The sequence below is a fragment of the Cucurbita moschata genome, unplaced genomic scaffold (assembly GCF_002738365.1).
Source record: "Cucurbita moschata cultivar Rifu unplaced genomic scaffold, Cmos_1.0 Cmo_Scf00008, whole genome shotgun sequence".
In the NCBI taxonomy this organism is placed as follows: domain Eukaryota; kingdom Viridiplantae; phylum Streptophyta; class Magnoliopsida; order Cucurbitales; family Cucurbitaceae; genus Cucurbita; species Cucurbita moschata.
Window position 1 is genome coordinate 1718324 of NW_019268524.1, and position 27286 is coordinate 1745609.

At 36.6% G+C, this 27286-nt stretch overlaps 6 protein-coding genes across 12 annotated transcripts in view; 5 read left to right on the top strand and 1 right to left on the bottom strand.

Annotated features, from left to right (window-relative positions):
• Positions 1 to 1475: 1475 nt before the first annotated feature.
• Positions 1476 to 10657, top strand: LOC111446017 (probable protein phosphatase 2C 60). Of its 6 annotated transcripts, none has more exons than XM_023084627.1 (12): positions 1477 to 1797; positions 2388 to 2433; positions 2795 to 2917; positions 3038 to 3101; positions 3636 to 3744; positions 4417 to 4570; positions 5658 to 5783; positions 7367 to 7490; positions 8234 to 8310; positions 8917 to 8969; positions 9337 to 9391; positions 10071 to 10657. In XM_023084627.1, exons 3-12 carry the CDS (start codon positions 2801 to 2803, stop codon positions 10296 to 10298), a joined length of 1107 nt encoding a protein of 368 aa, XP_022940395.1. In that variant the 5' UTR covers positions 1477 to 1797; positions 2388 to 2433; positions 2795 to 2800; the 3' UTR covers positions 10299 to 10657. The 6 variants fall into 6 exon arrangements, with proteins under 6 accessions (XP_022940398.1, XP_022940395.1, XP_022940397.1 ...); XM_023084629.1 differs by lacking the exon at positions 1477 to 1797 and adding an exon at positions 1804 to 1936; XM_023084628.1 differs by lacking the exon at positions 1477 to 1797 and adding an exon at positions 1950 to 2092.
• A 1069-nt stretch (positions 10658 to 11726) lies between these two features.
• LOC111445751 (nuclear nucleic acid-binding protein C1D-like) lies at positions 11727 to 14478 on the top strand. 2 transcript variants are annotated; one of them, XM_023084212.1, is made up of 6 exons: positions 11727 to 12188; positions 12285 to 12340; positions 12451 to 12505; positions 12616 to 12696; positions 12788 to 13037; positions 14336 to 14478. In XM_023084212.1, the coding sequence occupies exons 1-5, from the start codon at positions 11981 to 11983 to the stop codon at positions 13018 to 13020; spliced, it is 633 nt and encodes a 210-aa protein (XP_022939980.1). In that variant the 5' UTR covers positions 11727 to 11980; the 3' UTR covers positions 13021 to 13037; positions 14336 to 14478. The 2 variants fall into 2 exon arrangements, with proteins under 2 accessions (XP_022939980.1, XP_022939979.1); XM_023084211.1 differs by lacking the exon at positions 14336 to 14478 and adding an exon at positions 13884 to 14259 and having other exon boundaries at positions 11728 to 12188.
• A 390-nt stretch (positions 14479 to 14868) lies between these two features.
• On the top strand, positions 14869 to 15600 carry LOC111446354. Its single transcript, XM_023085138.1, has one exon. It carries the CDS (start codon positions 15192 to 15194, stop codon positions 15492 to 15494), a length of 303 nt encoding a protein of 100 aa, XP_022940906.1. The 5' UTR covers positions 14869 to 15191; the 3' UTR covers positions 15495 to 15600.
• A 140-nt stretch (positions 15601 to 15740) lies between these two features.
• Positions 15741 to 19252, bottom strand: LOC111446353 (transmembrane 9 superfamily member 8). The gene is made up of 7 exons (XM_023085137.1): positions 19026 to 19252; positions 18148 to 18312; positions 17953 to 18062; positions 17741 to 17849; positions 17547 to 17659; positions 17295 to 17448; positions 15741 to 17105 (listed from the first exon to the last, which is right to left on the bottom strand). Exons 1-7 carry the CDS (start codon positions 19143 to 19145, stop codon positions 15948 to 15950), a joined length of 1929 nt encoding a protein of 642 aa, XP_022940905.1. The 5' UTR covers positions 19146 to 19252; the 3' UTR covers positions 15741 to 15947.
• A 1483-nt stretch (positions 19253 to 20735) lies between these two features.
• LOC111445939 (transmembrane 9 superfamily member 8-like) lies at positions 20736 to 24965 on the top strand. Its single transcript, XM_023084496.1, has 9 exons — positions 20736 to 20959; positions 21160 to 21311; positions 21930 to 22191; positions 22366 to 22530; positions 22660 to 22769; positions 22854 to 22962; positions 23098 to 23210; positions 23385 to 23538; positions 23668 to 24965. Exons 3-9 carry the CDS (start codon positions 22072 to 22074, stop codon positions 24820 to 24822), a joined length of 1926 nt encoding a protein of 641 aa, XP_022940264.1. The 5' UTR covers positions 20736 to 20959; positions 21160 to 21311; positions 21930 to 22071; the 3' UTR covers positions 24823 to 24965.
• An 855-nt stretch (positions 24966 to 25820) lies between these two features.
• Positions 25821 to 27286, top strand: part of LOC111445940 (3-hydroxyisobutyryl-CoA hydrolase-like protein 2, mitochondrial) — a 7185-nt gene continuing 5719 nt past the window's right edge. Inside the window, exons 1-4 of the mRNA XM_023084497.1 lie at positions 25821 to 26136; positions 26296 to 26376; positions 26497 to 26565; positions 26744 to 26807. Of these exons, the coding sequence (XP_022940265.1) occupies positions 26011 to 26136; positions 26296 to 26376; positions 26497 to 26565; positions 26744 to 26807 (340 nt within the window). The 5' untranslated portion in view covers positions 25821 to 26010. The remainder of the gene's footprint in view (positions 26137 to 26295; positions 26377 to 26496; positions 26566 to 26743; positions 26808 to 27286) is intronic.

Here is a 27286-nt window from a genome sequence, read left to right on the forward strand (position 1 = left end):
AAAAAAAAAAAAAAAAATAAAAAAAAAAAAAAAAAAAAAAAAAAAAAAAAAAGAAGTAAAATTGGATGAGTATTTACGTGGCCTACGGAAAAATTGACTTTTTTTTAATAAGACGGGATGAATATTAAGTAGAAATTTAAACCTATCAATCACGAGAATAACAATATAGTTTGTCCGTGCCAATAGATGAGTTATTGTCAATCTTATTAGAGATATATATTAAAGTTTTCAATATAATATTTATTAATTTTTTTTAAATAAATAATTTGCTCAATAATTGGAGGGTGGATATCGAACCATCGATTTTTTAGATGATAATTGATATCTTATCCAATATTCATACTCGAACTAATATATAAAATAAAACATTTTATAAAAAATAAAAGCGAGATTTCTTTCTTTTCATCAAAATTGTTAGGTTCGTTGATGCCAAAAATAAAAAATTTATTAGTAAATATATATAGGGATGGGCATTTTATTGCTTTTATTTAGCCCAATATTTAAAATTGGTGTGAAACTCAATAATTATATTTAAGATATAATAATATGGAACAAAAGATTTGCTAATCTTGTGATACAATAATCTTATAAAATATTTATGTTCCAATTATTTTTTAGATTAATCACAAATTAGTTGCCTAGACGTTCTATGACTCATTCAAAAATGAATGGAATATTTAAAAAAAAAAAATTAAAACAGTATTTAATTATTTGACACGTTGCCCCTCATTTCATGCAAAATATTGTTGAAGTGATAGGGTTAGATATTAAAATAATTAAATAATGAAATTGAACTAAATAAACAAATAAACAAATAAAAAATTATGAGTATAAATATTTTGAGGTGAATTTTATATAAATTAATTAAATCCCACCAATCACGATCGAGCATGGGATAATACATTAATTATCTTTTGTTTTTGTTTACCAAAAAACATGATAAGCCAAACAAATAACACTAATTTATTGAAATAAATAATTAAAAAAATTGGTGAAATATTAATATTCAAAATTAAATTATATTAAAAATGTTCATTTATACCCAAATATTTTCATTTTAATAATTTTGAGGCTAATAAAAATAAATAAATAAATAATATTTATATTAACATGCATATTTAATATAGTTTTGAAAAAAAAAATATTTTTAAGGAAATTTTTTTGTTGATAATTTTAATGTCTAAACCCACCCAATATTAGTAAAATATTAGTAAATAAAGTATTATAAATTAATTATAAGATTTAAATTGATTAAAAAAATTTAACAAGTTAATTTTTTTTAAAGATAAAATTAACAACTAAACCTGAATTTGAAGAGTATTTTATTATCCATACGAATCAACGGGCTGGTATATCATCAAATGCCCGCGCTTACGAGCTTAGGTCGGCGCGGGTAGGCGTTCGCTTCGTCGGCCGACCGAGAAAGCCATGGCTCACCACCATAGCCAAGTCATTTGTACTATTGGAACCGTGTGCTACAGTAAATCGAGTGCTTTTTCATGGTGGATTTCTAGTTGTTGGCTGGCCATGGCTATGAGAAGGAATGAGAAAAAGGTAAGGTTAGGAAACGAGAGCGAAAATGACTGATTGAGTTGACTATAGCCTCCAGCTTGAACAACAAAGTGAAAATTTCTGAAACGAGCTTACCAAGAATAGTAAACGACTGAGGCGAAGACCAGACTATTTATACAATTGCTACAGTTGGAGCTTATTCGATTCGATTTCAGAAGATTACACTCACTTTCGAACATCGCTGTGTGTTTCTAGCAATATCTTGTGCGATTGATTGCTCTCGTGGTTTGTTCCATTTCCTCATTCTATTGCTGACTTTTTTTTTCGAGATTTCACGTGGATTTTCATTGATTTCTGAGAAAAGCTTGCTTTCACCTCACTTTTCTCGCTTGCCTGGAATTTGGAATATTTTCTACTTTGAACAGTACGTACTGCGGTATTGGGATTGCTGGCAGATTTTTCACTTTTCCGGTGTTGAGAATCTTATTTCTATTTAATCGCGATTCTGGCTTTCAGTAACTTATCTGGATTAGTTTGCTTCTTAGTCTTAATTCAAGTAATTGAGCCGTCGGATTTCTGGGTATGTAGTGATTCAGGAATTTCCCTTTTCTCTTGTTGATCGAAGTTTCTATTGAAATTTGGATCTCATTTTCCTGCAATATATCCAACTGAATTTTGGGATCCTCGAGAATGTAGATGTTCTTGTTCTTCTATTCCATTTCACGCCTTCTCATATACTGTTGGTAGCTTTGATAAGGAAATTTGATGAATACTTTATATTTTACTTGGAAAATGTTTTTCTCCCTGATTTGTTTGTTTGATGCTGATATATATATATATATGTGTGTGTGTGTGTATTAATGGATTGACCTTAGGCTCTTGGTTGTATGACCCAGCAAGTGGATGAACAGAAGTTGATAGGTGATCTTCTGTCACCATTTTTTTTTTCTTTGATAGATATTTTTAGTCTTACATAACAAATAATATTTTCTTTGTTATATGTTGGCAAGTGCATCTATTAGATCGATCAGGAAATGGGCACGTAGAATTGAACCATTTTTTAAAAAATTATTGGTTTCAGAGTTTTGTTTGCAGGCTCTTCTTCTACATTCTCGGAAATCTGATATTACACTGGGGCCTTGTTCTTTTTTTAGTTTTAGAGTTAATGTATTAATCAAAAGCTTTGTCCTGAGTGTATTCTAAGCATGATGATCATTAGTGACCTCGTTTCCACTTATAGAGGTGAGGGTAAATGGTTTATATACGTTCTATTTGATGTCAGATCGAAATGGGCATTTACCTCAGCAATCCTAAAACTGAGAAGGCCTCTGAAGATGGTGAAAATAGTCGTCTTAGATTTGGACTATCGTCCATGCAAGGATGGCGTGCCACAATGGAAGATGCTGTAAGTAATCAATGAAATGGCTGTACTCTTTGTCTGATTGATAAGAGCTCAATTAAGTTTCTTCTTTTCAAAATTTTGCAATTTCTGTTGCAATGATATTTTCTATTCATTGCTTTGTAGCATGCTGCAATTCCTGATCTGGATGCTTGCACTTCCTTCTTTGGCGTTTATGATGGCCATGGAGGTAAAATGCATGTGTGCTTTTGAGTGTTGGATTCTTCTTAATATGTGGGGTATAAGTTTTCTTCTGTTTTGGATGTGCTTGTTCGATTCTTATGCTACAATTATGAGTAATGTGTCTGGAAAAAAAAATGAAAATATCGTTTCATATATTCTATTGACAGTAAGTTGAGCGCATTGAGAAAATTTAGCTTCGGTTTTTATTTGTAGCATTTTTGGACCTACTGAAATTAAATAACTATATGAAAGGGACTATTCAAAAGAAATCCAATCCAGAAGAAAAGCAACAAATTTGATTTTATCGAACACATTAAAACTAAATCACATTCAGAATTAAGAAAGTATGAGGCCCAGTTTGGAATACAAGTTTGAATTATTTTATTAATGGATCGAGAAAGCTTTAAATAACTACAAGTACTTGGTAATTTCATTTTGTGCAACACCCCACCCCATACACACACACACACACACATCCAGAACGTGTCTGAATATTTTCAACTTCAATACGGTTACTTATACAAGATGTTCAACAATCCAGGTAAGGTGGTTGCGAAGTTCTGTGCTAAGTACCTACATCAGCAAGTGAAGAAAAATGACGCTTATGCAGCTGGAGATATAGGAACTTCTGTGCAGAAAGCATACTTGAGGTTATTTCTCACTCTTGGACTATGAATCAGAGTTGGTATTTATTTCTATTTCTCAAATTGTTGGGTGTTTGGACTGTCAAGTGGATGCTACCCTATTTATGTCCGTTTCTCTGGATTGAAAGAATAGGTGGTTCTTCAAAGGGAATGGAAGGAGATTTGTAGTTCTCGTGATCATTGGAGTTTTCCTTGTTACAAAGGGTGGTGCTTTTAATAAAATTTTTTAAAGAAAAAAATTATGCATATTTCTTCATCTCTTTTTTCCCTTCATGATTCCAACTAGAGGGTTTTTTTTTTTTTTTTTCAAGTTCCTCTGTGAATTTGAACCCCCAGGTTAGTAATGTCTCCAACTTTCTCTTTTTATTTTAATTTATTATGTTTATTTTATAGAAACAAAGCTTTCGTTGAGATCTTCTATGAATTCTTATGACATTGACAGAAACCCAAGTTTTCTGGGTGGAGTTAATGGAATTAGATTACACAAAAGCTTTGAGTGACCCATGGCTTCTTATGAGGCAACACTTACTATGAGATACATTGGTTGCTGAAACTATACTAATTTAAGAAATGGATATTTAGTTATCCAGAAACACTGTTCTATGATTCTACCACCATGAATCGCTTTATTGTCATCTCTTTTGATTTTCCTACTTATAACTAATACTGGTTCCCCAGAATGGATGAAATGATGCGTGGACAAAGAGGATGGAGAGAATTAGCTATTTTGGGTGACAGATTGAACAAGTTCACTGGCATGATAGAGGGGTTAATCTGGTCACCAAAAAGCAGTGACGCAAATGACCAGGCTGATGATTGGGCTTTTGAGGAGGTAAGTAATGAAATTTAAGTTACTCTTTTTTAACTACATTATCAGTGAAATTGTGAATTAGGAAGAGTAGTGTCACTCTACCGAAGTATTGATGGCTGAGAACTGCATGATACATTAATTCATATTCATAACAACCATAACTAGTCTTATGTATAAGGTGCTTTGTTATTCTTATAGACGAAATACTTCTTTTATATTAGTAAATGATTTTAGTTGTCTCATAAATAGGCAAGCTGAAGCTATTAATTCTCTCAATCATGGGTAAATCAGCACCCAAAATTATTTAGAATAGGAATTATATGAGTTGCAATGAAGGTCATTTGGATTAATATTGTGGTGGCTACTTTTTTTATTATTTGGTTCAAGACATGGCAGGACTGTTTAGTGATGAGAGCACGTTTACTATCTCCCTTGATTTAGGGTGGGAGAGTGGATGCCTTATGGTTCCCTTACTTGTGATTGCCTGACTCCTGCCTAGTAAAATAATCTTTTTGACTCAGAACTTGCCTTCTGGAGATTCCCTTTAACTTATGGGCAGTTCTAACCTTATTCCGATGCTCTTTGACCCACTAAGAAGCAAACACAAACATGGAACAAGGATATGAACATGTCACAAACGTAATGACACTCAGTTTTTTGAAAAATTAAGGCATGATATCGTTTCGTTTTAAGCTCGGTTTTTCACTAAAAAAAAGTGTGACATGGTAAGAGAACATTGCTTAAAATATAGTTTTATCGTAATACATTTCAATAATCACCTATTGATGGATGTATAAGAGTTCATAATTGGAGATAATGAATCAAATGAAATCCATAGAATATGATGTTAAAAAACGTAGAATAATTGTTGCACATGCAAACAACCATTACATAAATTCTTACGTTTCCCTAAATTTCTGTTTGTCTTGGTCCTGTCATAAGTGAAGCTGTCATGTCCTTCAGTTCCCTTTAAACTGTTAAACATTGCCAGATATTTATTTGTAAAATACAGTTCGTAGCTTTTGGATGCAGTTTGATTCCACCTGATATGTGTATCATTTCAGCTGAAACATTTTAGATTCAAACTTAATAATGTGATTGTGGGCAGGGTCCGCACTCTGATTTTTCTGGCCCAACTTCGGGGTGTACAGCTTGTGTTGCAATTATTAGAAATAACAAACTTATTGTTGCAAATGCTGGTGATTCACGTTGCGTGATATCAAGGAAGGGCCAGGTATTTATTTCGCTTGAAAGTGTTGAGTGTGGTTTTTTTTTTTTTTTTTTTTTTTTTTTTTTTTTTTTTTTTTTTTTTTTTTTTTTTTTTTTTTTTTTTTTTTTTTTTTTTTTTTTTTGTTTACGATAAAATATTAAATTATTGTGAAATTTAAATGAATAAAAAGTTTTTTGTTTTTTGTTTTTTTCATCTTGAGTCAACTCATGAGTAAACAATTTTGAAAATTGTACAATATTTTCCATAAAAATAATAACAATAATCTAACACAACACATGCACACTTTTGCATAGCACATGTCCCGATGGATGACGTGGAGAAGACGCGAGGGAAAATTCGATAAAGGACACGAGCATATTTAAAGTGTCACACTAATTTCACGTACCCATGTTAGGGGCATAATCGTCATTCTACTCCTCGGCACTCTCTTCAATGGCTCTATATATTTGCAGCGTTCACTTCATTGCCCGTGCTTCACTCTGATCCCACCCGACATTTTCATTTATTTCTTCACAGTTGCTTTTAACGGATCCCAGCTCAAGATGCGCACCGCCGTTCGGTGCTTATCCATTTTACTCATTCTCGCCGTTTCCTCCGCCGTTCATGCCTGCCCACCGTCCGAACGGGCAGCTCTTCTGGCTTTCAGAGCTGCCCTTCAGGAGCCCTATTTAGGAATCTTCAATTCCTGGACCGGAGATGACTGTTGCAACCGGTGGTACGGCATTAGCTGTGACTCGGTCACCCACCGGGTTGCCGATATTAACCTCCGGGGCGAATCTGAGGACCCTATTTTCGAACGGGCTCACCGTACTGGTTTTATGACCGGCCATATTTCTCCTGCCATCTGCAAGCTCACTCGCCTCTCCGGCGTTGTTATTGCCGACTGGAAGGGTATTACCGGCGAGATTCCGAGATGTATAACCTCGTTGCCGTTCCTTAGGATTCTTGACCTCATTGGCAACCGTCTCTCTGGCGACCTTCCGGCCGATATTGGTCGGCTCCGACGACTCACGGTTCTGAACGTTGCGGACAATCTGATTTCCGGTTCAATTCCGGCGTCGCTTGCATCAATTCCGNAAACGAGAAATGGTTTTTCGATGTAGAAAACTCTTTGCTGTGTTTTCTCCTGAAACAGTCTTTAGAACAGAATCAGCAAGAAAAAAAAAGAGAAGAAAAGAAAAGAAAAAACAGAAAAGATCTTATACTTTAGCTCTCATGTATTTTTTTTTAATAATTTGCTTTACAGATTGTTCGTGTGTAACTATTAGTTATAATTTTTAAATATTTTAAATAAATATACAGAATGAGCTAATGAAAACGTAAAAACATAAAATCTTTCCAAACAGATCTTGAACTAAACTGCAACCATAAACAATTTTAATTAATCATTATACAAAAATATTTTTAAGATCAGTTTTTAGATAATGAAACCAAGATGTTCCAAAGTTTAAAGTAAACAAGTACGTATGGACAAGACATGTTGCACATAGATATACACATCAGTTGAGAAGTTCAGTGAAATGGCTTGCATGCTTTATAATCATAGACATAATATGAACGGTCCTGACATGATTACTCTTGTTCAGGCTCACGGCCTCTCTAGGGATCACAAGCCTGATCTTGAGATTGAGAGGGACAGAATTCTTAAAGCTGGTGGTTTTATTCATGCTGGACGGGTCAATGGTAGCTTGAACCTTGCCAGAGCTATTGGTATGTGAATTTCTGCTTGGCAGATTGCTTTCTCTGATCTGGCCCTGGAACAGTCTTTTTTTTTTTTCTTTTTTTTTCCTTTTTCTTTTTTATTGAATACTGCAAGTTTCTCGAGTATTATTTGTTTCATGTTCAATATCTTGGTTGATCAACTATTATTCTATTTACTTTCTCGGCCACTTTTCTATAGCTCCTGGTATCTATATGATTTGTGCAACACACTTTTTTCCCTGGTGTTTGATGAATAAGTAGACTACGATCTAGTAATTTGGACTTAAAAGCTAGTAAGTTAGGAGGTTTGATCCTTGTAAGGTTTCATGTTACTCTTTGGGACTCGGTCTAGGTTCTCTGTAACTATCCTAGGTCGTATTTCATTATACTGGAGCCACTTTTTACTCTAGTTTGGTATCTTTTGTTTGGCTGTCTTTATGTGTGCCTTATATTCTTTCATTTTTACTCAACAAAAGTATGGTTTCTGACTTCAAAAAAAAAGAAAAAAAAAAAAAAAATTGGACTTAGAAGCTCTTTTCTGGTTCTCAAATGCAACCTGAAGATGAAAGTTTTTAAAATTTTAATTAAAAAAAGGGTGGAAAACAATGCTCTTCACTCTCACTGAGAAGCAATTAATTGAAGGAGAAGTCATGAACAATAAAATTTAGCTACTTACAAATTTGTGGAGGTGAATTTGCACTCGGCTGATATCTATAACTCCTTAGTGTTATCTCACCTTTCGACTACTGCAGGTGATATGGAATTTAAGCAGAATAAATTTTTACCTGCTGAAAAGCAGATTATCACTGCAAATCCTGATGTAACCACTGTACGTATACTGCCTGCTGTATTTACAATTCAAATTTCTATGGCTATGTAAATTTCACTATCTACTTCTTATGCAACCGGCTAATAAATTATGGGTATTTTTATTTGTGAATTAATGTATTTTAATTTGGAGTGTCCTACATGTTCTTTTTTTCTATTTTTGGAAAATGAGTTAGTTGTATCAGAAAAGCCCCTCGTCTGCTCGTCGAGTGCGTCCCTGGCTCTTACTCGTCTCTAGTAGCCGAGTTTCTTCGTCCCTCTCCCGCTTATTGATTAGGGAGAGTAACTCTCAAGTCTCTTAGCACTCGTTCCTCTTTTCTTTTATGAAATCCTGGTATTGATGCGTTTTGAAAGAGAGTTTGTGCTTAATAGTGCGTAAACAGAAAGAGAGTCGGTCCACATCTCATGCACATCATCTCTCTCCTTTTCACCCATGAAAATCCTTTTCGTTTTTCTTTTTCCTTCTCAAATTTCTCAAAGAATGTCTAAAATAAAGCCTCCCACTTTCCTCGTACTTGAATTATCAATTGTTTCGTTATATATACTTCTCAAGGTTTAAAAATTTCATGACGTTCTTTTTTCCTTTTTTGGGTAATCTTTTAATTAGGTTGAGCTTTGCGACGATGACGAGTTTATTGTGATAGCCTGTGACGGGATATGGTATGTATTTACCGTTCCTCCTTAGCTTGGTTTTTATTTATTTTATTTATTATTTTTTCTATTACATATCCATATCATTTTCACTGGGTATTTTCATTAAACAAGGATTAAAGGTTGAGTGGCATTGAAATTTTACTTGGTTTAGCTTAATATGATAATCTAATTCACTTTCTTTTAGCAAAATGGTGATGATAGTGCAGACGTGCTTATCTGAACAGTATACTTAAATGTATGTCCTTAAAGGAGTGTAAAACTGAAAATTTATTGAATAGAGCATCAAGTATTTGTCATATTATCATTTGAATTTGGTTTATTGAAGTAATCTTGAAATTTTGTGCTAATATCTGTTCTGATGAATTTCTTTCAGGGATTGCATGTCTAACCAGCAGCTAGTAGATTTTATACATGAACAGCTACAATCAGTAAGTAAAATAGTTTATCTTTCAGCAAGGCAGAGAAGGTTTTGTTGTTCTTGAGATTTACCAATATATTTTTTTCAATGATCGGTTATTGGGTAGCTTAAAACTATGCTCCTGATCCATCCTACTAATTCATGCAAAGTCTGGTTGACAATGAAAGATTTAAATTATTGACCTTTTCTACCCTGGGGCTTCAACTTGAACCTAGAGCTGAAAAAGGATGTGTCAAACCACATCCTTCATTCATTGGCGTAGCATCTTTGGGATTAAACTACTAATCCTGAAACTACCAGTAACCCATTTTCATGGATTGATCGAAGAGGTCAAGATTCTGAATATTTTCTTGTGAGATCCCATATCGGTTGGGGAGGAGAACAAAACACACCATTTTTAAAGGTGTAGAAACCTCTTCCTAGTAGACGCGTTTTAAGAATCTTGAGGGAGAGGCCGAAAGGGAAAACCCAAACAGGATAATATCTGCTAGCGGTGGATTTGGACCATTACAAAAAGAGGAGAACGAAGCACCCTTTATAAGGATGTAGAAACCTCTCCCTAACAGACACATTTTAAAAATCTTGAGGGGAAGCCCAAAGAGGACAATATCTGGTGAGCTTAGGCCGTTACCTTTCTCTTCCCTGTCTCTCTGCCCTCTGGTTATTAACAAGTGCTATAACTTATGCAGGAAAGTAAACTCTCTGTGGTTGTAGAGAGAGTACTCGATAATTGTTTGGCACCTTCCACAGCTGGTGGCGAGGGATGTGATAACATGACCATGATTTTGGTGCAGCTTAAGAAAGATATCCGATCAAACTCCTCTGTCGACGAGCAAACTTCACCCGCTACCGCTACCGCTACTGCCACCACCAAACCAGACAGTACCAAATCGAAGGAAGGAGATGAATCGAACTAGTGACTTTGACCTCTCACATATGGTATCTTCTGTTGTGCCTTCTTTCTTCTTTATGAGGGAAGTACACAAACCTCTGCCCCTTTTTGCTGGAAATATGGATTGTGGGATCTGTAACTATAGATGTCTTAGTTGAGATTCAATAGATCGGATATACCAACACATTTCTTCTTCGCCTCTTTTAGTGCTTTTCTTTTTAGCTCTGTGTACAATTACATGAACTGCTTTAAATCTGTACAACCCCCTCTGTTTCTGTATTATGTATATTCTGTTTTTACATAGCTATAAACTCCAAAACATATTAGAATTGGCGATCTGCATCATAGTGTTGCTTATGAATATCTTGTTCTTTGATATCTAAATGACTGGCAGCTTCTTGCCTATTCCAATGGAGTTGAAATTGAGTTATTGCATGCTCCTCCGAGACAGAAGCAAATGAATCAACCCTTCCTCTCCTACTTTTGTGAAGTAGCCTCGGAATTTTTAAGCATTACGTGATGTAACGACTAAGGCCCACCATTAGCAAATATTGTCCTCTTTGGACTTTTCCTTTCGGATTTCTCCTCAAGAATGCGTCTCCTAGGTGAAGGTTTCTACACCGGTGTTTTGTTCTCTTCTCCAACCAATGCGGGATATCATACGAGGTCACAACTCATTGTTGGTTATTAGTACTTCCAAAATATATATTTGTTTGTGTAACCATGAAATTGATTTCTTTGTGCACGTTTAAACAATATTGATACTTAACTATAATGGTAAAATATATATAGAATAATATGACTTTGTACTTCGAAAAAGTTTTGCTTTCAAAAATGGAAGAGAATGGAAGAGAAATCAATGCCAAGGTCCATCCAATTGGATGAACTGGGTTGAAAATATATGGTTTACAAGATTCCACTAAGGTGCAAAGGGAAGCAAAGCATTCTTCATAAGGTGTGAAAATATCTCCTTGGTAGATGTGTTTTAAAACCATGAGGCTAATGACGATGCATAATAGACTAAAGTAGACAATATTTGCTAGCGGTGGGCTTGAGCTGTTACAAATGATATTAAAATCAGATACCGGGCAGTGGGTCCTAAGGAGCTGTTACAAATAGTATTAGAGCCAGACACCAGACAGTGTGTGAGCAAAGACGTTGAGCCTAAAGGGGGTGGATTGTGAGATCCTACCTCGAGAACAAAATATTTCTTACAAAGATATAGAAACCTCTCTTACCATAAGTGTTTTAAAATCGAGGTTGATGTCTGTATGTAACGGGCTAAAAAATTCACCGTATCCGGTAGAGTTTCAAATGGTATAGTAGTACAAGCTAAACTAAATATAGAGTATGGGCACCCAAACTATTTGGACGCTGGCACTTGAAACTTGAAAGGGACCCATAAAATTAGAGTCGTAATTAAAGGTAACCTCGGATCGAAAGTGCATTTAACCCTTTGAAAAGATCTCCACACACGGAGATCGGACGTGTATCGGTTCTAACTGACGCCATAAACCCCTTCCAGTTCGAACCCAAAAGCCCTACCCGCCCCCTCTCCCACCTGCAAATTCACATCGACGACGGTCCAATCTCCCCTTCGCCATCGTCATCACCTTCGCAATAATCTTCTCCTCAGGATTTGAATTTCGCATCTTCGATTTCTGTGTGAGCCCGTGATTGTGACGGAGTTCAAAATCGTGGGCAAATATGGAGGGAGGTGTTCGAGAATCTGCTGTGGTACCCGAGAAAGTGATGGATTCAGTGAAGATGACATTGGACAACGTAGAACAAGTCCAAACTCACCTTATTTCCTTCCTGTCTATCGCGGAGCCCGATGTTCTTGCTCAAATGCGGCCTCTCCAGCGGGCTCAATCTATGCTTTTGCTTTCTAGAGCCACTACCACTCTCTTTGCATGTAACCTTCTTTGGTTACTCGTCATTATATTTGATTTGTTTCTCTTTTGTTTTGGACTATGGAAGCGAAATTTTTGTTTGTTTTGGTGAATTTCAGTAAAGTTGAGGTGTAGCGGAGTTCATCCAGATGATCATCCTATCAAGTCAGAGCTTGTAATTATTCTACCTTGTATCTGGTGATTAAATCTGAAATTTGCTCATATGGATAATAATGTTATTCTCCTATGGGAAGAATCATTCTTATTCTTTCTTTATGCATGTAGGAGAGATTAAGCTTGTATCAAGAGAAACTAGAACGGTTCATAGGCTTGAGTAAAGGTATGTTTGAGTTTTGATTTCTAGTTTATATCAGCATTGTTCTTTGTTTTTATGTTACTATTTCCTCTCACGGTAGATCGATCATTGTGCATCTAAATTTGTTCATGAAGCACCATTGAAGCGTTCAACTACCTTGAATTATCAAGCAGCTACTCGCTTTATTGAACATTCTCTGCCAGATCTCACCCAAGGTTGGTTGAATCTGTTTGCAATTTTGTTCTGGGGAAGGGGAATTTCTGTGCTGGATTCCTTTTGATGAAAGATATATTTCATTATTTTCAGAGCAAAAACAGGGTATGAGAGATATTAGTAGGGGGAAGGGACCCAAAATGAAGCAAGTAGAGAGGACTGTACAAAAGAAGAGGAAGTATCAATCTTCTGAAAAACAATCTGTTCAAATTGCTGCCAAGGAGTTTCTTGAGAAAGCAGCTCGTGAGCTTCTTGGTGATAATAATGGAGGTTTGCAGGGACCTCTATGTGGGGACGCTTCAAATGATGATCTGCAGGAAGATTGAATTCCGAATTTCACTTGGTACCTGTTTTATACATTTATTTCTAACTTTGGCGTCAGTTATTTTAATAAATTGGTTGCTAGAATATGATTTGGTTTCTAAATAAAATTTCCAGTTTAGTTCTATTGCTCATTCTTGTATTACTGGTTGTTAGCTTGATAAGCTTTGCGAAATTGTATGGATTGTGAGTTTTAAATGTAGAATTGTAGTCTGTTTCTCGACCTTTTTGATGTGTTTTAGCTTCGTGATTTGTTGGAAAGATGAGGTTTAGGAGATTCCACGACGGTTGGAAAGACGTGGTTTATATGATTTCACATTGGTTGGAAAGGAGAACAAAGCATTCCTTATAAGGGTATGGAAACCTCTCCCTAGTAGACTTGTTTTAAAACCATGAGGCTGACGGCGATACGTAACAGGCTAAAGTGGCAATATCTGCTAGCAGTGGCCTTGGACTGTTACAAATGGTATTAGAGTTAGACACTGAGCCGTGTGCCAGCGAGGACGCTGGTCTCCAAGGGGAGTGGATTGTGAGATCAGTGAGCTTGGGCAGTTACAGATCGTATTGGGTGGATTTGTTCGCTGGTCCCCTTTTCGATGTGTTTTAGCTACGTGATTTGTTCTTTGTCATTGTTAAGCGATAGAATAGCCCGACTAGTTGAAGTATATACCCTCAATCAAGAGGTTAGAGGTTCGGATCACTCACTTCTGTGTTTCTAAACAAGGCCTTGTGCACTGAATGCCATCAAGTAAACTTGTATGATTTTTGTTAGCTCCGTGCACAGCTACAACACTTCTCCTCATATATATATATTTATGTGCATGTGTTCCTTTATGTTTTAACACTTCCTCACATTTACATCTTTCAGGATTATGAAAACCAGGTACGCCCTGGTGCCCTTATAATAACCCAACTCCTGAAGATTTGGTCCATTTTGAAGTTGGAGAGGATCGTCTGTTTTCTTTTTTCTCCCCTCCTAGTTTCTCCCTACAACATCTAAGTCGTTTTCCTTCTACTTTATCTAAGAAGTCTTTATATATATATATATATATATATATATAAGTTACTATTAGGACCTGGTTGGGATTTGGCACTCTACTTTTCCTGGTTTCTTCTGTGCCGTTTATATGTAAAGTAGCCTATTATGATAGCTGAATTTCTATTGTTTTTTGGTTGTATATCAATCATCATCTTGTTACGTGGATTAGCCTTTTGCCATAAATTAATAATATATGTTCGTTCTGGTAAACCACCACCAAGAATTTTGTTCTGTGTTGTTTGATGGGCTCTGATAAATTCTTGTTTTAATCAACTTCCAAGTCAAGCGCAGCTGCAGACTAGTAGAGCCACCGCTGTCGTAGCAGGGACGTTGTTGGAACGGGGTTGGAGAAATGCCAGAGTCTCTGTTGCGTGTGCTGCTCAGATTGACTCTCCACCCCCGTTTTGAAGTGGAGGCTTAAGCTCAAGGGTATGAAACTTTCAGTACCGTCCAAGTCTATCGATACCAGATATTGTCTATTTTAGTCCATTACGTATCGTTATTAGTATCATGGTTTTAAAATGTGAAATGCTTCATTTTCACTCCAACCAACGTGAGATCTCACAATCCACCTCCTCCTTTGGGGGTCAGTTGTAGTGTCTTACAACGTTTGATTTCTGGTTCTAAATACCATTTGTAATAATTTTGACCCATCACTAACAAATACTATCCGCTTTAGCTCATTACGTCAAATAGATGTTTCATTCTTCTCTCCAATTGATAAGAGAGATCTCACACTTTGAAAGCCGTCTAGACATGGACGAGTTAACCCTTAAATTTGTATTATAGGATCAATCATATTCCGCCCAAAACCCCTAGAAAACAAAGAAGAATTAGACGAAAAGGAGGGAAGGCGATTGGTTTTGTACTGCGTAATGATTTTGCGCAACTTTTGGACTTCGTGAAAACGAGAGGCCAAAAGGTAATCGAATCGAATTGTACAGTTCGAAAACGTGGGGTAGAGATAAATGAAACACATGTCCTGCTATCTTTGACATGCAACTGATACGTGTTCCAACTCCCCCACTCCACGAGTCTCCTTCGCCCAACAAAGAACAGTTTCAAGTCCCAACTCTCACAGGGCTCAAAATTTTGAACGAAAAACTCTTCTCCTGCAGCTGAAAATTTGAGAGAGAGATGGGAAGCAACGAGGAGTGGAGGAAAAATGCAGATACGCACAAAATGAAGCCGGAGGATGTAAAAGCAGCTGGAGTGGAAGCCTCCAAGAGGCCTCCAGGACACCACCCAGGCACAACCCTACACCAGCGCCGGAGTCTCCCCTACAGCATCACCACCATGACAATTGCTGGCCTCTTCATCGTCGGCGCCATCGGATATATCACCTTATACACCATGAAAAAGCCCGAAGCCTCTGCTAAAGACGTCGCCAAGGTCGCTACGAATGTCGCAGAACCTGAAGACACCAAGCCCAGGAAGTAGAGGCTCCATTGCTGGGAACTGTTTTCTTTTTTTCCCTTTCCCCCCCTACTGTGCTGCCTTAATTTAGATTATCCACCTCTTTCCTTCATTTACAACCTGAATGCAAAATATGCAAGCAAAGGCAATAGAGAGATGCTTTTCATTCCATAAAAGAATCTGAAAAAGAAAAAGGATCTATACGCGTTTTCTTTCAAAAAATTGTGAATCCTTTGTCAATATGAAGGTAGGTAGATAACAGAAGCCCTGAGAAGCGAGAACAAATAATCTGGCTATGGCAACAGGAATTGTCATCATTCAAAATTGAGTACAATAGGTTACATCTGGAAAGCAGAACATAGTAATTACTAAAATTTCAAAATCTTACAAGAATATAATTTCGGCATCCTGCAAATGTAAGTAAATGGAGCAAAATGTGTCGACGAAGATCAGCTCGGCTTTCGGTTTTCGCATTCATTAATCGATTTTCACCGATGAGTAGATGAGCCTTGTGAACCAAAAGCATGCGTAGAAGCCAATGGTACCGGTGAGCACAAAGAATGCATATGAGACAATCAGCATATATCCAAAGTACAATAACCCAGAGACCAGCTTGGTGATTTCAAGCTTGGTGAAGAAGTAGAAGGTCGAATACAGGAAGAGGTAGAGGGCGGATGAGCCAGAGGTTAGGTAAGATCTCCACCACCACAGGTAATCTTCGCTGCAGAGTTGGAAGTAGCAGAGCACGATGGTGATTTCGGCGCAAGTGATGAGGAGGATAATGAAGACCAAGAAGAGGAAACCAAAAATGTAGTAGAACTGGTTCAGCCAAATTGAGGTAAGGATGAAGAAGAGTTCAATGAAAACGGCGCCAAAGGGGAGGATTCCTCCGATCAGAACTGAGAAGGCTGGGTGCATGTACCACGCTTGCTCTGGGATCTGCCTGGGAATTTTGTTCGTCTTCACTGGATCTTCAATTGCTGGTTTCTTGAACCCAACGTAGCTACCCACGAAGACAAGGGGGACTGAGATTCCAAACCATAAGAAGACGAGAGCAAACATTGTTCCAAAGGGCACGGCTCCGGATGATTTCTGTCCCCAAATCAAGGCATTCAAAACGAAGAACAGAGCGAATATGGTGGCAGGGAACATGACTGCGGTGTTTAGAGCAATCCTCTTCCACTCTGTACCTTTGAACATTTTGTACAATCGGGACGAAGCAAAACCAGCAAAAAGACCCATGAAGACCCAGAGCAAGAGCATGGCTGTCATGAGTCCACCTCTGTTTGAAGGGGAGAGGAATCCAAGGATGGCGAACATCATTGTCACAACGACCATTCCCAAGAACTGAACTCCCGTTCCAACGTACACACATAATAGATCTGAATTCTTAGGAGGCCTAAAGACATCCCCATGGACAAGCTTCCACCCTGTCTCTTCCTGGGCTTCTTCCAGGGTTTCAAGTTCGTTGTACTTGGAGATATCACGGTATAGTGTACGGAGCATGATCATTGCAACCATGCCGGAGAGGAAAAGAACAATCATCAATGAATTCACGATTGAGAACCAATGTATTTGGTCATCGCTCATCAAAAGATACGCATCCCATCTAGAAGCCCACTTCACTTCACTCTCCTGGAGAAAATCAAAAGTGGGTCATAAATAAAGGCTCTTAAATTTAACCTCTACACATACTCGAGATTCTATAGATGAGCGAGAAACGGACAACAAAGTGAAGATAAAAATCTAATTCAATAGATGGCACCTCTAAAATGAACTAGGCTGTTAGTAAAGATTAAAGCACTAGCAGGTCTGCGAGCGCACCTGAAACTCAATATCGTAGGTAAATATGATTTCCTTTCCCTCGTCAACTTCCTGCGGGGAGTTGGAATTAACAACCATGTGTTTGGCATGCGGGTCGCAGGTTGTAAGACGAGTGTTCTTATCATTCCAGTTCCCTTCGTATTCATGCTTGACGCTGAACGCAACGTAACACCGTAAGCAAGTTACACTACAGATTAATATTATACCCAGCAAATGAAAAGCTTGATCGAATAGAATAAGTGGGGAAATAACCTGAATGGTTTGACCTCAAATCCTACGATTCTTGCAGCATCAGTTTGCATATCTTTATGATACCTGACTGTAAATGCTAAATGATTGTGGATAAAATACTTCTCATCTTTGCTCTGTAAGAATCAGAAAATAAATAACCTTTGAATTTCTGCAAACATAGACATTAATTTGCTGACGAAAAATAAAGAACTTGCCGCGGTATATTGGCCTTTAAGCCCGACGTGGTAACCCATCTGGTAAACAACAGGTGACTCCTGGTCCTGCCTTTGAATAGGGAAAACCAGGGGAAGGTTATCCAGAATCCTGTCACATAAATGGCAGATTCAAGATGTGAAATCTCAAATACATGTCAATAAACAACAGCACGAAATAATACGCTTTTCTTTCCGCAAGAAAAATATCGTACATGTTGACGCGATACTCATCATTGATCTTCTCTTTGAAATCCTTTGCTTCTTTAGCATCAAGTTTAATACGGCCAACAATACTACACATCTGAGGTTCCCGCATTTTGAACTGTAAAAAAGCTCCAATGGAGTCAAGAACTTGACTGCGCCAAACAGAAAGGAAGTTTTCTATGTTCAGGTAAATTCTAACTCACCACATAGGGGGAATTTTCAATTCTGTCCCCTCGAAGAACTTCACCCAGATTCTCTGCGCTGTCCAATATCTTTTCTGGACGAGAAAACGGGAGTGAATAATACGAGTAAGGAAGCTGAGTCTTTGTTGACGTCAATTTGTTTACTTTCACTTTTAATTCATCTCCCTGCATTCAAACGAGAAAAGTACAACGATAATCTCTTAGATCTAAAACGCACTGAGCGCGTTATGCCGGAGGTATTACGCTACAAACACACACACGCACACGAAATTCTGTTCTCAATGAAAGATTGAACAACATTCAACATATTTTGAAATGTTTTAGAACTCCAGTAAAGAATAGCAAAATCCAGCATAATATGTAATACATTATATACAACATACAGAACGACTAACACGGTGTCTTTATCCATTCAAAACACGTCTAGAATCAACACTCGATTAAAACAAAGAGATTACTCGCGACTCGAAATGCTGCGTATTCCCTACGATTCCTACCACTTCTCCAAACAAAATTAGAATCTAGGAAAAAATGTCCTCTGATACGTAACACAAATTTTCTACATTACAAAACACCTACAATTTGATACATTGCACCAAAATCTTCCACACAGACAATCCCTGCTGAAGATTTTAACGTGATCTACTACGATTCAAAAACCACAAATAACAAAAAACCATAAACAAGATTTCCAGATCTAGAATCCCCCACACACATCCCATTCCACTCACAAACAACCGACAATTATTCCAGTAGCTCCCAATAACAAGCGCAGATCCGACAATACAACAAGAAGCAAGCAGAAATTACAAAAGAGCCACAACAATGCAAACATTCAACACAACAAGTCTGAAACAAGCGTATTCAGAACAACTAACCTTCTCGAAATCCTCGGGTGCAACACCAGGAAGGTAGAAACAGCTGACTCCATGAATAAGAAGCAAGAGAACAGCAGCAATGAAGAAGTTCCGAATCGATGGAGATCTCGGAGTCGCCATGGCGAGACAGAGAAGAAAGGGGAGAGAAGAGAACAGGGAGAGAGAGAGATCCGAGAAGAGAGGATTTAATTTCTTCCGCCTGTTCTCTGTCTGTACATAAGGGGGAAATGGGAAGGAAGAAAAAAATGAGTGCAAAAGCGATCAGATAGTGGCAGTACACCTGATTATTTCCTCCCCACCCTTTCTTGATTGTTACGGTGACGTTTTACCAGCGCGCTCCTGATCTTGCCACGTCATTGTGTTGAATCAATCTGGTCCGTACATAAAAATAATAATTAATGGAAATTTGTATGTTAAATGCCTTGAATTTTCAGTGTGGAGCTTACGTTATTTGCTTCTATTTTCTACGGCTAATAACCTATCAAACACTTCATTATATAAAAAAATATTTTTTTTTTATTATAAAATAAGTAAATAAATTTAGCAAACACATGCAATAACCTTTTAATTTACGCTTTTCTTTTTGAATTAATTATATATTTGCTTTTGATTTCTATATTTCTTAATTTTAAAAATTTTAATTTTAATTTGTAATATTTACTAATCATTTTTTATTTTCTATTTTTTAAAAATGATGCCTATTTTACCACAGTAAGTTTTTTTTTTCTTCCTTCAAAATAAAATCAACTAATTTTTATATTAAAAAAATACGTGAATTTTAAAAATGATTTATAAAACATCCATTTTTTAAAATAAAAAAATTTATAAATAAAATTATTATCAAATGGAATTTAAATATTTATCTAAATTACATTATTATTAATATTTAGATTTTCAAATTAATTTATGTGTTAATAAATTGTTTAATTTTAATCGTCATTTTAATTTATAAGTGTTTATTTTAGTGGAGTGAATGACTGTGAACTCTCCAATAACGTCTTTGAGGTTGGAGGTTAAACCAATGCAAGGAAGGAAAGACAAGAGCCCGATTATCGATGCTCTACTAATAAAAATATTGCAATAAACTCGTTAGAGTATCGTAATGTGATGCTCATTGCATATCTCATAGCTGTTTAATAATTGTTTCTCGATTTAATCGTCGACTATTTGACAATGCATAGTTATTTAAAACTTCAAACACTTTTATGTCGTGTTTGTTCTAATGAAATGGTTATTTATCCAATAATAAATTTCAGGCCTCGGAATGAATTAAAGAGCTAGATACGTTTCTAATACTGATAATAACTCTAGTTGATATTAAAAAACTGCGTGATCCTTAACTACCTGTTAAGAATGAGATAGAAAATAGAATTGGGAAGGTCTGTATTATCATTGATATCCTTTAAATAGGATATAAGCTAGTACAAAAGATGAAAATATAAAATAATTAAATACTAGAATAAAATAAAATATACTATAAATCTAATCATAAATTAAAGAATATTAAGATATAATATCTAGGATATATTCTATAAATAATATATCTCAACCCTATCAAAACAATAAATTTTAAAAAGTAAAAATAAAAAAATAAAATATTTCCAAATAAGTGTTTTTAGGCCATTGAATTCATCTTGCTTTTTAACTATTATTATTATTTTGGCACCGACACTCATTTTTACCCTAATTTGTCGGAGTATAAATAGGGATTGCACGATTCTCAGGGAGGGGAAGATGGAGAAGAGAAGAACAAAGTTGAATTTCCACCTTGTTGACTTTAGAGCGAGTTTTGTACTCTACACGCTTACTAGTAGCGTCTCGAAGTTCTTCTCCGGAGTCGATATGGACGATCTCTCTCTCAGATTTCTGTTTCTGATTCACACGGCCGACTGTTTCAACGTATTCGTGTTCATCCCGTAGATTTTTTAAGAAAGGTGAATTCAATTCAAATTTCACCAATGCATATGAAAATTTTACAATCATTTGATGGATTCATTAGGTTTCCATTTGTTTATAGGATTAGATTTCGAAATGTAGTGAAGTATATTTGATTTAAGTTTTATGCCGCTAAGGTGTTTGAGAATATGACTGAGAGAACGTGTACCGATTTATCATTTTGTCTTGTCGTTGGCAGAGAGATGATTTGAAAATGAAGGTGAACGGATTAACTTCTACGAAGATCTAGCTTCCGATTCCTTGTTTCTCGATCGATGAGACAGAGGACGATGCAGTGAATATGTTGCAGAAATTTTACTCGGTGACTGAACTTAAAATTCCCCTTGGACGGTAATGAAACTGGTCTCTAGCAAAACACATTTTAAACAACTGTTCTCTAACAAACAGAAGTTAATGATTATATGTAACGTGTTAAAGCGTACTAGCAATTAATTTTGTTACAGATGATATCAGAATCTAGGTGGCCTGACTGGTGTGCTAGCGATAACATTGGGGTTTCAAAGATGGGTCTCCAAAGAGGGGTGAGTGTGAGATCACACGTCAATTGGAGAGGGGACTAAGCATTGTTTGAGTTTTCGAGGGACCAAGCATTGTCTGAGTTTTCAAAAATAAAAATGTTTTGTTTTTAAAAAATTAACATGATTTTTTGAAACCAGAAATTTTAATTTTATATTTAATAAATTTTTAATATTTTTAACAATTTTTATAACAAACCAAATGAACATAATAAAATAATTTAAAATCAATTATTAATTGAAGTCTAGTAATTGAACAATTTACTATTTTAAAAGTTTTATTTTATTCTTTTATCTCGTAATTATTGAATTAAAAAAATAATACATTTAAATATATGAGGTGGCACTAGAGTTCCTTGGGCGTACTTGAAGGATTTTTCCCATCAATTTGTCCGAAGAGTTAAAGACGGTCATTTTTTCCTTTTTCTTTCAGCCAAGAATACTTCTCGTCTCCACCCTTTTATAATCCGTCGGCGTTGACCAAGTGCAAGTGGCGGGGAAGATGGAGAAGAAAAGAACAAGATTGCATCCCGTTGACTGTAGTTCGTGTTCTGTAGTTATCTTCATACTCGCCAATGGCGTCTCGGAGCTCTCTCTCAGTCTGGACATTAACGATCCCTCTTACCTTTCTGCTTCTGGTTCACTCCGTTCACTGTTTCAATTTATTTGGCATTCGCCCAGTGGATTTCAAGAAGGTAATTCAAACTTCATCAATTCTTCTAATGAATTCATTAGATTTGCATTTGTTTATAGGATTAGAGTTCGAAATGCAGGGAAGTAGATTGAAGTGTTTTTTTGCCGTCAAGGTGTTCGATAAAATGCCTGGGAGAATTTTTGCTGGTTATATCATTGTGTTCTTTTGGTGGCAGGGGGATGACTTGAAAGTGAAGGTGAAAGGATTAACTTCTACGAAGACCCAGCTTCCAATTTCGTATTATTCACTTCCGTTCTGTCGTCCCAACAAGATACAGGACGATGCAGAGAATCTTGGAGAAATTTTGCTTGGTGATCGAAGGGACAATTCCCCTTATGAGGTAGACTTTGATATGTTTGTTCTGTTTGTATTGTCATTATCAATCTCAGGAAAGTTTCATAGAAAATGATAGCAGAGGACTTAATTCAATTATTAAATTTGTGGCGTTTTCATGGCACTGTGTTTTCAGGCCAAAATGATGGAGTTTCAGCTGTGCAATATTGTATGTCGGATTACACTCGATGAAAAAGGAGCTAAAGCGTTGAAGGAGAAGATTGAGGATGATTATATGGTTCATATGTATGACAACCCTTCACTTAGCCATATTAGACTCCTTGATGTTGTCATGTGCATTTTTCTAATTTATATTCTATGATTTGATAGGACCCTCGATAGCCTTCCTCTGGTTCGTCCGATCAGAATTTTCGAACACGAATCTCCTTTTACTTATCAGCTTGGATTTCATATGGGGCTTAAAGGGTATTATCCTGAGGCAAGTTTGTCATTTTGTTTTGATGAAATTTCATTAGCATTGTTATTACGTTTGAAAGTTGTATCACTTAAAACTCCGAACTAATAATTGTACCGATTATATTTGAAAATGGTCACGTTTTCCCTCTATGTACAGGAAAAAGCTGAGAAATACTTCATCTACAACCATTTGGCATTTACTATCAAATATCATGTAGATACACAATCAAATTCTACTAGAATTGTGGGATTTGAGGTTCAACCATTCAGGTTTTCCCCTTTTCCCTCTCTTCCCTCTCCCATTTGATTAAGTGCAAACCTTCTTATTACAGCGTCCCGTGCTAAGCCAAACCTTAATTATGGCCATCCATGCTTCAGTAGAGTTCTTATATGTTTATGATGTTACATGGCTTCTTCTCTATAATTTTTTATAATGCAAAGCAGTGTCAAACACGAATATAAAGGGGCATGGAAAGAAAGGAATACTCGTCTATCGACTTGTGACCCAAAATGGAAGGCTATGGTTCTTAACTCCGATGGTCCTCAGGAGGTTGAGGAGGGAAAGGAAATCATTTATACTTACAACGTCGACTATCAGGTACGTCTCAATAGTTAATTGGAACTGCATCAAGGATGGATTTATTTATGCTAATTTCCTTGCATTTTATTGCTTTGCTGCCAATAAAGAGGATTATTCTTAACATGTGTGTTTCTTCCTAAATTTAAGGAGAGTGATGTGGATTGGCCATCGAGATGGGATGCCTATCTTGCGACGAGGGATGACCAAACGCATTGGTTCTCAATACTGAACGGTTTAGAGTCTATTCTTGTGATCTCTGGCATACTGGCTGTCATTGTGTGGCGGATTTACCGTGATATTTTTAATTACAATGATCTTGAGACCCAAGATAGAGTTCAGAAAGAGACAGGATGGAAACTCATCCATGGGGACGTTTTCAGGCCACCGTGTAATTCGGATCTCCTTTGCGTCCATGTTGGAACCGGAGTTCAGATTCTTGGAATGATTCTTGGAACTATGTTTTTGGCCATCCTGGGACTCCTCTCCCCTTGTAATAGGGGCGATCTTATTACAACCATGCTCGTGCTCTGGATCTTCACGAGCCTCTGCGCTGGTTACGTGTCTGCTCGTCTTTATAAGATGTTTAATGGTACAGATTGGATGAAAATTGCCATTAAGACGGCCTTCACGTTTCCGACTATCATCTATATAATCTTCTTCATGTTAAACGCTCTCTTATGGGGTCAGCAATCATCTGCAGTAGTGCCATCTTGGGCAATGCTTGTTCTTGAGTTTCTATGGGTTGGAATCTCTGCTCCACTTGTTTTTGTGGGAAGTTACGTTGGATTCAAGAAGGAAGCAATTGAGAAACCTGTGAAGACCAACTCACTTCACAGGCAAATCCCAAGACAGTCCTGGTACATGAACCCGATCTCCATCGTCTTGATCGGAGGGTTACTCCCCTTTTCAACCGTCTTCATCGAGTTGTCGTTTAGCCTTAGCGCAACTTGGCTAAATCAATTTTATTGGTTCTTTGGCTTCCACTTGCTGGTTTTCGTCATCCTTGCTGTGACTTGTGCTGAAATATCCATCATGCTTTGTTATTTACAGTTATGCAGGGAGGACTATCGCTGGTGGTGGCGATCGTACATAACATCAGGTTCGGTTGCTCTTTACCTCTTCCTCTACTCAATGGCGTACTTCTCCAAGTCCCTGGAGATGACCAAGCTTGTTTCTGTGGTATTGTACATAGGATACATGCTAGTTGCTTCATATGCTTTCTTTGTGCTAACAGGTACCATTGGATTCTTTGCATGCTTTTGGTTCACAAGAGTTATATATTCCTCTGTGAAATTTGATTAGCATGGTTTTTTTTTTCCTTTTTGTTCTCTCTTTTCTTTGATTTTAGCGGTTGATTGACATTTTTTTTTTTGTGTGTATCAAACTTGGGAAGCTGAAGTTTCATGCAGTAGAACTGTTTGAACTTATAACTTGTCTCGTTTCTTCGTTTTTCTGTGTTTTTAATTGATACAAGTGTATGATCTTATTTGGGTTGATTATTAAAATTTTAAATTAATATCTTCTGCATAAAATAAAATTATACAAAGATTCTCGGCCATTTTTTTCAAGTTTAGAAATCTACTAGAGACTTATCAACATGAGAAGAGTCAATAGTACCGATCCATACCTCAAGCCTCTCATCTACTTAAACATCTTCCTTAGTTTCTCATGATACAATGATTGTTTTGGCAAAGTTGATATCAAGAACGGGCGAAGTCCTTTAAACATCATGGATGATCAACAAACATGTAATAATTTAGATCTACCGCAAGCAGATATTGTTCTCTTCGAACTTTCCCTTTCGGACTTCCTCTCAAAGCTTTAAAACGCGTCTGCTAAGGGAAGGTTTCCACACCTTTATATAGAGGGTGATTTTTTCTCCTCTCTCAACCAAGATGGAATATCACAAACATGTTTTCTGGGTAGAGTAGAATCTTCAAGGAATTTATAATGTTAAAAAACACTCTAAAATATATATATATATATTAAAAAAAATGAATTCATTCTTCTATTTTCCTATGCATTTGTCATGAGAAGTTAAGAATGCCTTTTAAGTTGGACGTTTTTTTTTAAAAAATAAAAATGCCAAATAAATAATCTTAGATTAATATATTAAAAACATGACTAAAATTGTATCAAATCTGCATGGGCCGTATGCTGGACCGGGTTCCGAGAGTATTGGGCCATTACATAGTTGGGCTTGGACCCGATCATATAAGAACCTTTGGCCCAATCCTCTGGAATCAGCGCCGAACGAAATGGGCCAGTTTCCCTCCAACTTGCAAAATCTCTGCAACAAGAACGGTCTCGTAGCCGGCTAGCCGCAATGAAGAGCAAAATTTCTGGAGTCACTCGAATAAATTGTTGTATGCGCTTCGGAACTTCGCTTGAAACTTGAAAGTGTGTCATAAGCTCCGAAGCAGCGGAGACGAGAACAAAGATTGTGAAATCTAGACTAATTCACCGCGATTTCCAGAAAGATAGGCAGATATGCAGAGATTGAAGGCACTGGAAGCAGTGAGATCTTCATTTCGGCGTTCTTGTTCGTTTTCTAACCTGAGGAGAGGCTTTTCTGCTCTACCAAACTATGCTAAAACTGAGGATCTTTCGGACCAGGTTTGTGTTTGGAGTTCTACTTTAGTTTGTTAACAAGTAATCAAATGAGGAAATGCGTCTCTTCTATCTGTTTTTCTGTCCTAACCTTGATTCATTTTCGAAGGAGCTTACTGAGCAGGTATTGGTTTTTTTCTGAAGTGGTGTTTATGTGATGTTTAGGTTATAGTGAAAGGAAGGCCGAAATCAAGAGCAGCTATCCTCAATAGACCATCAGCTCTTAATGCTCTCACTACTTCCATGGTTCTTTTTCTATTTTTGATTCTTTGCTTCCTTTGTGTGTCGTGAGTTTTTCTTGCTGTCTTGTTTGGTTCACAATTGCGTCGTTGAGAAATGTAAATCTAAGAGCCGTATTTGTTATAGGTAGCTCGGCTAAACAGGCTTTATGAGTCGTGGGAGGAAAATTCTGATATCGGATTTGTCTTGATGAAGGTGTGGACTGCTTTATGAGTACATTCACGGATGGTTCAACTTTTAACACTTTCTCCGATTTAATGTTTGTTAAAAATCGCTCGATTTGTCTGGAAGCTATTGAAGGTTTATCTTGCGTTTAATCATTCGCACTTGTTCTGCCTCCGTACCTGAACAGCGTTATTTATATTTTTTGAAGGGTAGTGGCAGGGCTTTTTGTTCCGGTGCAGATGTTGTTGCGCTTTATAATTTAGCAAATGAAGGTGAGATATCTTATGATCGAACTCAGCAAACTTATCATTGGCATTAGTTAAGGCGTTCATACGATCATGAATTTTTATTGGATTCAGTTTCGTCATTAAGCACCGGGAGTCCTCTAAGTCATCAATAGGATTTGCCATTGGTTATTTGGTGTTAATATTTTGTTCGTACCTAACTAATCCCATTATGAATGGTGAATATCATCAGTTTATCACAGATTATATGATTGTCGTTCCAGCAATTCTTTTAAAATAAGCAAATAATGTATGAAAAGGATGAAATATACAAATGGAGATGAGAGATGACTGGAAGTCAAGACCAATACCATCTTAGGGAAGTCATGAGAGCATTCTTCAACTGGCCAAAGCAAGAAAGGAGGCTATTGGCAAAGATGTTTGGGGTTGGAGACCCAAATTGAAGCAAAAAAAAAAAAAAAAAAAAAAAAAAAAAAAAAAAAAAAAAAAAAAAAAAAAAAAAAAAA

Coding starts and splice junctions, on each gene's coding strand:
- LOC111446017 (XM_023084630.1), top strand. CDS start 2,801: ATGGGCATTTACCTCAGCAATCCTAAAACTGAGAAGGCCTCTGAAGAT. Junction 4,571..5,657: donor ATGATTGGGCTTTTGAGGAG/GTAAGTAATGAA, acceptor GATTGTGGGCAG/GGTCCGCACTCTGATTTTTC. Junction 7,491..8,233: donor GAACCTTGCCAGAGCTATTG/GTATGTGAATTT, acceptor CGACTACTGCAG/GTGATATGGAATTTAAGCAG.
- LOC111446353 (XM_023085137.1), bottom strand. CDS start 19,145: ATGGCGACTCCGAGATCTCCATCGATTCGGAACTTCTTCATTGCTGCT. Junction 18,313..19,025: donor CACCCGAGGATTTCGAGAAG/GTTAGTTGTTCT, acceptor GTTTGAATGCAG/GGAGATGAATTAAAAGTGAA. Junction 18,063..18,147: donor TTGAAAATTCCCCCTATGTG/GTGAGTTAGAAT, acceptor GCTTTTTTACAG/TTCAAAATGCGGGAACCTCA.
- LOC111445939 (XM_023084496.1), top strand. CDS start 22,072: ATGGCGTCTCGGAGCTCTCTCTCAGTCTGGACATTAACGATCCCTCTT. Junction 22,531..22,659: donor GGGACAATTCCCCTTATGAG/GTAGACTTTGAT, acceptor CTGTGTTTTCAG/GCCAAAATGATGGAGTTTCA. Junction 22,963..23,097: donor TTAAAGGGTATTATCCTGAG/GCAAGTTTGTCA, acceptor CTCTATGTACAG/GAAAAAGCTGAGAAATACTT.
- LOC111445751 (XM_023084212.1), top strand. CDS start 11,981: ATGGAGGGAGGTGTTCGAGAATCTGCTGTGGTACCCGAGAAAGTGATG. Junction 12,189..12,284: donor CACTACCACTCTCTTTGCAT/GTAACCTTCTTT, acceptor GGTGAATTTCAG/TAAAGTTGAGGTGTAGCGGA. Junction 12,697..12,787: donor TCTGCCAGATCTCACCCAAG/GTTGGTTGAATC, acceptor CATTATTTTCAG/AGCAAAAACAGGGTATGAGA.
- LOC111446354 (XM_023085138.1), top strand. CDS start 15,192: ATGGGAAGCAACGAGGAGTGGAGGAAAAATGCAGATACGCACAAAATG.